The following is a 7,878-nucleotide window of genomic DNA, read 5'->3' as shown; positions in this document are numbered from 1 at the left end:
CAGTCATCTAAAACCAACACGACTCCGCTTCATTTCATTTACGGTCAAAGTCACAGAGGGGCACATCCGGGGTGCTGATGGGCCACATGTGGCCCCAGAGTGCAGATAGAACAGAGGATTACAAGGATACTCATGTTTTCTGAATTTTCCCTGCAGTAAGAATATTTTTATTCAGATTTTAACCAAATATCATTTTATTGAATGATTGATTCCCTCTGAAGTTAAAACCAGTAATAGAAGTCACTGACATGAAAATACAACAGAACTTCATTAAATCGTTGTTTTTTTAATCACTTCAACAGTCAAGATTTTGTAAAGATTTTCCTAGAAGCTAAGCATTAGCCTGGTTTATCCAATCAGCATCCAGCTTTGATGGGTTTGGGGTCATTGCCCTGTTGGACCCCCTCCCAGATGATTTGGGTTAAAGCTGGAGGTAGTCAACCTACTTCAGTAATGCATCAGTCCCGCATCATGATGCGGCCACCACCATGTTATATACAACTCCTCATGGTGACCAAAATGCTACATCAGTCTCATCTGACCACAAAAGGTCTCCAGAAGACTTGTCCACATGGACAACCAGCTGGACCCTCTCTCGCCATGATGATGATGTGAAACTCTTCACGGTGTTCTAGTCTGGGTTCTTCCTGAACCATGTGGGTCAGAATGATGCTCGGCTTTCATGATTTATCAGCTTCTTCGTAACTCAACAGAAACGTTTAAACCCTTGTTTGTCGTCCTTCACACTTCTTTTCTCCTTCAAATAAACAACCACCAGTCAGCTGATCAACAAATGGATATTTTTATTTATGGTCGGCCATGACAGGTCGGTCTGCAAACACACACCGGGGACAGTGGTTTGAATCTTTGTTGTTACAGCAGGAATAAAATGACCAGTTCATTACGTCCCTTCCGTCCCTCACGCACACATTCTCTTTACAGTGGCACCGAAGCGCCCCCCACCCACAACATGGATGATTAGAATAATAAAAGGTTAGTCCTATGTTACATCAGCTAAAGCCTGGAGGGTGATCACTGCGGACGTTTAGATTCACTCAAGTGTTTTAGACTAAGCTCGTTTACATGACACCAGTTTTTTTTATCCGGAAGACCTGAGCACAGAAACGACCACGAAGGAGAACAAATCCAACTGAAACATTGATAAAACATATGAGCAGCCAGCCTCCCACATCACCACGTCCGATCAGGCTGAGCCAGAACCTTTAGTTTGACTTTGGCAGGATTTAGAAAACAAAAACACCCAAAACTGCCAACAGGTTTCGGCGCAGCTCCCAGTTTAGAATAAAGATTCTCAAACGATAAAATGAGAAAAACCTTCCATCGATACAAACGACCCAAAGCAGCACAGGCGAGACTATTAAGACACAATTAGAAGATTCTCTCTTTACACAATAAAACAATGGGCCATGTGAGCCCACACACACACACACACACACACACAAACACATGCACGCACACACACACACAAACACATGCACACACACACAAACACATGCACACACACACACGCACACATACACAAACAAACACACACACACAAACACTCGCACGCACACACACAAACACACGCACGCACACACACACACACACACACAAACACGCACACACACACACACGTGCGCACACGCAAACACAGGAAAAAAAAGATCAATACTGCTTAAATATAGATTTTTCTATTGCAAGAGAAATTTTCTGCAGTGAGTCCCACAAACCTCCAAACCTGGACACCTAACCGTCCCCGTAACCCTAGCAGTGAGCTTTGGACAGGACAAAGGGTCACTGGGTTTCACAAGCTTCAGAGGAGACCCCCATGCCAGTGTGAGAGCAGTCGTCGTGGATTTTCAGAATAAAAACAGTGGAAACTAAAGAGATACACCTCATCTCTCAGTAAGAAAACAGAGGAGGACACATCCTGAAGTCCTCATGCTGACAGAGGTGGAAGACATCCTTGCAACAGTTTCCAGTGTGACCTAAGAGGGACAGTGTTTGAGCTCGACTGATGTGTGCGCTCCAGGATTTACAGTGTCTACACCACACCCTCGATGAGACCCGTGTCCAGGTGGACGATCAGCATTCTCAGGAAGGACATCTCCTTGCGTGTGTTCTCAAAGATGATCCGCGGGTCATCAGACTGACACCGCAGGCAGTTGGGAGCCATCACCATGGCCAAGTTGTTCACATCCATTTTGGTTATGGCAACGTTGGAAGGCTGAGCGAACACCTGCACATAATCAGGTGAGAGAGGAGGAAAAGCAATGAGGCCAACGCTCTAGCTCTGTGCACGACGACCTTTGACCTGCAACAGTTCCTGTTTGAGTCCCTCTGATACATGCTGAAGCACAGTATTAGACATGTCTGCAGAGGTTAATGTGGAGGTGTGGCCTGGATATGGAACACTGCTGAATGTGTGTGTGTGTGCGTGTGTGTGTGTGTGTGTGTGTGTGTGTGTGTGTGTGTGTGCGCGCGTTACCTGCAGGAAGTGAATGAAGTAGCACAGAACCAGCCTGTTGAGCTCCGGTAGAGACTGAACCACAGCGATGGCCGCCACAGGGTCGTCACAGTTACTGATGCACTGCTTGTAAAAGTTCATGGGGATGAGGGGCTCCTCCAGCTCACGATACCATAGCTTCATCAGAGAGGCTTCATGATAAGGACACACCATCAACACACACATTCACATTTCTGATAAAAGTCAAAGCTTTTAAAAGCCCTACCGTACCAGGAACGTTGGGATCAGAGAGATTCTCTGGAATCCTCCACTGGTCCACCTGCAGCTTCAGAGCATTCACCTCATCAATGTCTCCAGGCACTCTGTAAGGAGACGCAGCAGTTACACTCTGAGGCCACTAGAGGGAGCTCCACACCCACCATACAAACTACCATTGGAGTCATGGAGACTGAAATGTTTCTGCTGGAGAGAAAACCACCACAAAAGGAACCATCACAATCCAACATGCTCTCCAGGGAAGTCCCCGAGCCGATGAGGAGTCACCGTGTAAATTAGGTTTCCTAAAGCCTAAGTCATGCTTCTCCGACAGCTCCACCAGGGGGAGAGACGCACGCAGACGGCGACGACAACTTGCCCTCATACTTCTCAGTCTCCTGGGGAGTGTTACAAAGCAACTCTCCACCAGAACACCAGAGGGCGTAGCGCTGTTCTGTGGTATCCGGTCCAAGATGGTGTGTTTATATTGTGTTTTTCTGTATTTGAGACTTTTTAACATGAACAAATTTGTCCCTCATCCTCCTCCACCTCTTCATGAGCTCCCCACCTCTAAACCCACATTTCTGTCGTTTCCGTCCACGAATAAAACGCTTGCTGCGTATCTTCACTTCTCCAGTCACGGGGGATAAAACATTCATATTTTCATCCGTGAGGTATTCTTCAAGCGGCTGCTAGATATCCTCGGCTCTCTTTATGCTTTTGAAGAGCTGCTGTAGACGACAGCGGTGCCCTGACCAATCACAAGCTGGCGTTCTCCGTATGGACGGACGGGTGTCCAGAAAAGAGAGCTCGACTCTGTCCGTCCGTGTGAGGGTGCTCCAACAGGCTCGCAAGGACGGATAACGGCGTTGCGTGCGTCCCCACGCAGAGGAAGAAGTATAAATTAGGCAAGGAGAAAAGCATTGCATGTATGCTTAATAAACACACGCACACCAAGTATCAAATTAGAGTGTGTAAGGAGCAAAGTAGGGCTGTGCTTGTTTGGTCTGCACAGAGAACTGTACACAATACTTAGACATAAGGGGATGATGACACACACACACACACACACACACACACACACACACACACACACACACACACACACACACACACACACACACACACACACACACACACACACACACACACACACACACACACACACACACACACACACACACACACACACACACACACACACACACACACACACACACACACACACACACACACACACACACACACACACACACACACACACACACACCCCTCTGGTACCTGAAGATGCCCTCGGTCTGAGCCCCTCCCAGGGCCAGGACATACTGGGACAGCTGGACCTGCACCCAGGGCAGTTTCCTGTCTGGGAACAGCTCGCTCTGCCTCTCCATCACCTCCTCCAGAGAGCTGCCAAAGAGGGAGGGGGTGACGATGGCCCGCCTGCTGTGGTCAATCTCCTCTACGGTGGGCTTACGCAGACCCTGGGGGAGAACAGGTGAGGTGAGGCTGACTCTGGGGTGCTAGCGCTGGCTGTTGACTGTGTTCATCTGTGTCTGCACCTGTGACTGTCCCAGCACACCTGTAATTATGTCTGCCTGCCTCAGACCAGCATGACTCAGCTCTACCCTCACACGTTCTACTGACTCCACACGACCGTTACAGTAAAAACACTCTTTCTCCTACCTTCTTACCACCGGTGATGGCCACCTTCAGCAGCTTCCGATGGCAGAACTTGGCATACGTGCTGACTGGAAGGCCTTGAAGATGACAGAGGAATCAAGGTCAGGACCAAACACAAAGCCGTGTAATATCCTTAAGCATCAGTCATTCATTACTGAAAGCACAAAATAATAAATTATCTGAATTCTTTCCCACGATGTGGAACAGCAGTGTTTTTACTTCCCACAGATGTCAAATGAGAGGCAGGCTAACAGGGAGACATGGTGACGGTGCGACCGGGGGATTAGAGCGTACCGGGCTCTGCCGGCAGGCTGAGGGAAGATTTACTGCAGCTGAGCAAAAGCTTCACAGGCTGAGATCCAGCCCACACATCCGAGGCTCAGGTGACTCATCAGCATGTGGAGAACAGAAGAAGCCCCCAGGTGTCCTGACTGCTACCTGCTGGAACGGCTGTCAATGCTTCCGGGGATGCTCGGAAACCCCACCCGTCCCGGGATATAGGTCACCAGAACTTCACTCAGAGGTTACCTAACCCAAACACCAAACTCTAGTGGGTCTTTCTCTTCTCCTAAAGTCTTCCCTCTCATGAACTTGAGGAGGAACACTCCTGTATGCTCCCTCTACACACCAACAACCTCTCATCTGACTATAATTATATCTCACTGGACAGATAAGTCCAGCCGTTTGTCCTCGGTCCTGGCAAAGACCAGCCTCGTTTCCCATCGAGGCTCAGCTGAACCCTCAGAGCTGCAGCACTAGCGCTGGTCTATACAACAGTTCTGATCCGGCGAAGCCGCAACAACCAAGCAGCCAAAGCCTGGGAGAAATATGAGCTCATTAGGAGCTTGAGTGATCTGGACCGAGGGGGGGGGGGGGGGGGGGGGGGGGGCTGTCTGCACAACAGCAGCATAGAGCTAATAAAGCCCAAGGAGCCAGTGACGACCTCCTCCTGCTGAACATCAGGACTTTTGATTTCAGCCCCAAGCAATAAAAACTATTTCATCAACAGAAATAATTCAACTATTCACCCAACTTTCTAAAAGCCTCACTCCTTCACCGTCCATTCATCGTCTGTCTCCATAAACCCACACATCCATGGTTTCTCTTCACGAGCCCCACATGACGGATGGCGCGGCGTCCTGGGACGTTCTTCTGGACCGTTCCAGCTCTAAGCTTCTGAAAAACAGTTTCTGTGCACGGAGTCCTGCAGCAGCTCTGCTGAGTTGTCATAGCAACGCCGTCTGTCCACCTTTAGCTTTTGTCCATCGCGGGTGCGTGAGTCTAGAACCCGTGTCTGAATGTGAAATCACGATGGATCGGACATTTTCGTTTCTCCTACACAGACCAGTTATCTTACGGTACTCCATATTTATTTCAGGTCTGTGTGATCGTGTTGTTCAGCTCAGTGAGTGACAGAATCATGATTAGGACGATTTTTCCATAATTGAACAGCTCTGCCAACTGGAACATCACCTACCGATTCCTGACTCTGTCCAGCTAACAGCAGCAGCTGCTTCGTCCCGTCTGAGTCAGCCGAGGGGTTCTGACTCACTCAAGGACAGTGGCCGAGGTTCCTGCTGTGAGATCATCGGGACGCTCACTGATGACATCATCCTAAAAGCTGGCCGTGTGGTGGGGTGTAGCGGAGGCCGTGGCAGCCCCAGACTGACTCACAGTGCGGTCCATTGTGCCTGGACAGAGCCATCTGAAATTCTCATCCCACAAACATTTTCCTCGCTGTGGAGCTGCTGGCTGTGCGTGTGCGTACATCAGCGTGGCTGTGCGTGTGCGTACATCAGCGTGCTCTCGTCTGACAAACTGCACAGGGCTGGATTCTCCATCCCACTCACACTGGTCCCTCTACAGGGAGCCATGTGTTTGATGTGAAACGGGTCTGCACCGCTCAGACTACACATGACTCCTGAGGCGGGACCAAAAACAGGCCCAACTTGTCTACAGGCTCTACCAAACGAATGAAGCCAACCAAGAGGACCGTACTGCTGCAAAAACAACACGTCTCCCACATTTTCAACACATTCATTTGCTAACCTTCTTCTTCGTCGGTGTTCTGCTTCCGCTTCTTCCTTGACTTGGAATTTTTCTTAAGTTTTAGCTCCTGCTGCTCCAGGATGAAGTGTGTCACTAAACAACAGACAACAACACAGGTCAGTATTAACAAGCGCCATTCTCCTGGGCTGATGACGTCCTCAGAAATAAAACAGGAATGAGAAAATGCTAAATCGGCGGCTGCTAGTAGAACACGAGTAATCAGACACGACAGGGAGGTGCAGGAGGACAGAAAGGGGACCCACCCTGTAGTTTGGTCTGAGACTCACATTTCTTGTCGCTGCTGGGCTCTGTGTGTCTCTGGATGTAGCCCTCCAGGTAGCAGCGGAACTTGGGCGAGGGGGCGAAGAAGGCCAGGCTGACGGCCATGAGTTCCCAACCTGCCGCCAGGCTGCGGGGGCTGGCGTTGCCCGTGGTTTGCCTCACCAGCTGCACGTACAGCTCGTCCCGAAGCCCTGGCATGTCCCAGCATTTGGTGACGATGAGCAGGGCGCAGTGGCGGCGGTCGAGCCGCGAGGGCCGGTCCCCCATGTAGGCCTGCACCAGCTTGAACATTTCACAGGCCTCCTTCCTGACGGCACGGTTACTGGTCACCAGCATGGGCTTCTTGATGGAGCCGCGGTTCCACGACAGCATGTTGGCGATGGAGACGCGGCGGCGGAACAGACCTTGTGTGTGCATGTTGAGATGCTTGCTGGCCCAGTCCTCCATGCCCATGTCTGGAGGTGGAGGCTGACGCAGCGTAGCGTACGAGAGCTGATAGGAGGATCCCACCGCTCCTCTTCCTCCCGCCCCATCGTCTCCATCTCGAGTGTCATGGTTGGAGGAGCAGCGTGGGCCTAGCGAAGCCGTCCGTCCGTCCACCATGCCTTTCTTCCTGCTCTCCAACTGAGCCTGTAGCTCTAAGGTACCTCCCTGCAGGAAAGGAAAAGGTGTCCATGTAAGAAGAAGAGGATGAAGAGTAGAGGTAGAAGATAAAGTTCAGCACGGGCCAGGAGAGACTCGAGCTGTGTGGAACTGCTGCTTTTACCCCGAGACACTACGGGCTGGAACATTCTCTACCCTGCAGTGCCTGGACTCCAGGGGCAACTGCAGCCAGATCAGCACATTCATTTCCTAAAGCCAGAAACACATTCCTGCTCAAATCCTCCTGAACCCTGGCCCCTGCAGCCTGAGGAGCACAGAGAGCTTTAGCCGACCCCAGACCTCCTGGTGATCCTTGTGGTGGTCCTGCTCCATCGTCACTCAGCCAGGAACAACAGAAACCAGCTGGGACAGAAAGCCCCGCGTGTGCGTAGGTGCCAGTCTGACTCATCTCTGACTCCATCTCAGGTGTGGGTATCAGATCTGAGGTCCAGACTCTGGACAGAACCGTGTTTCTATTTAAATCAGAGCGGTGGAGGTTA

The 7,878-nt window shown here is 50.5% G+C and overlaps 1 protein-coding gene across 4 annotated transcripts in view; it reads right to left on the bottom strand.

The window, feature by feature from the left end:
• Positions 1-1,814: 1,814 nt before the first annotated feature.
• Positions 1,815-7,878, bottom strand: part of arhgap46a (Rho GTPase activating protein 46a) — a 41,620-nt gene continuing 35,556 nt past the window's right edge. For 3 of the 4 annotated variants that reach the window (XM_015960030.3, XM_015960033.3, XM_015960032.3), the window contains 7 exons: positions 6,718-7,387; positions 6,455-6,547; positions 4,409-4,482; positions 4,007-4,206; positions 2,741-2,832; positions 2,492-2,661; positions 1,815-2,242 (listed from right to left, as the gene is read on the bottom strand). In XM_015960030.3, the coding sequence (XP_015815516.3) occupies positions 2,048-2,242; positions 2,492-2,661; positions 2,741-2,832; positions 4,007-4,206; positions 4,409-4,482; positions 6,455-6,547; positions 6,718-7,387 (1,494 nt within the window). In that variant the 3' untranslated portion in view covers positions 1,815-2,047. The remainder of the gene's footprint in view (positions 2,243-2,491; positions 2,662-2,740; positions 2,833-4,006; positions 4,207-4,408; positions 4,483-6,454; positions 6,548-6,717; positions 7,388-7,878) is intronic. The other variant, XM_015960031.3, reaches the window with a different exon arrangement.

Source organism: Nothobranchius furzeri, chromosome 3, assembly GCF_043380555.1.
Source record: "Nothobranchius furzeri strain GRZ-AD chromosome 3, NfurGRZ-RIMD1, whole genome shotgun sequence".
In the NCBI taxonomy this organism is placed as follows: domain Eukaryota; kingdom Metazoa; phylum Chordata; class Actinopteri; order Cyprinodontiformes; family Nothobranchiidae; genus Nothobranchius; species Nothobranchius furzeri.
Note: the sequence above shows the minus strand (reverse complement) of the source record. Positions and strands in the feature narration are given on the sequence as shown.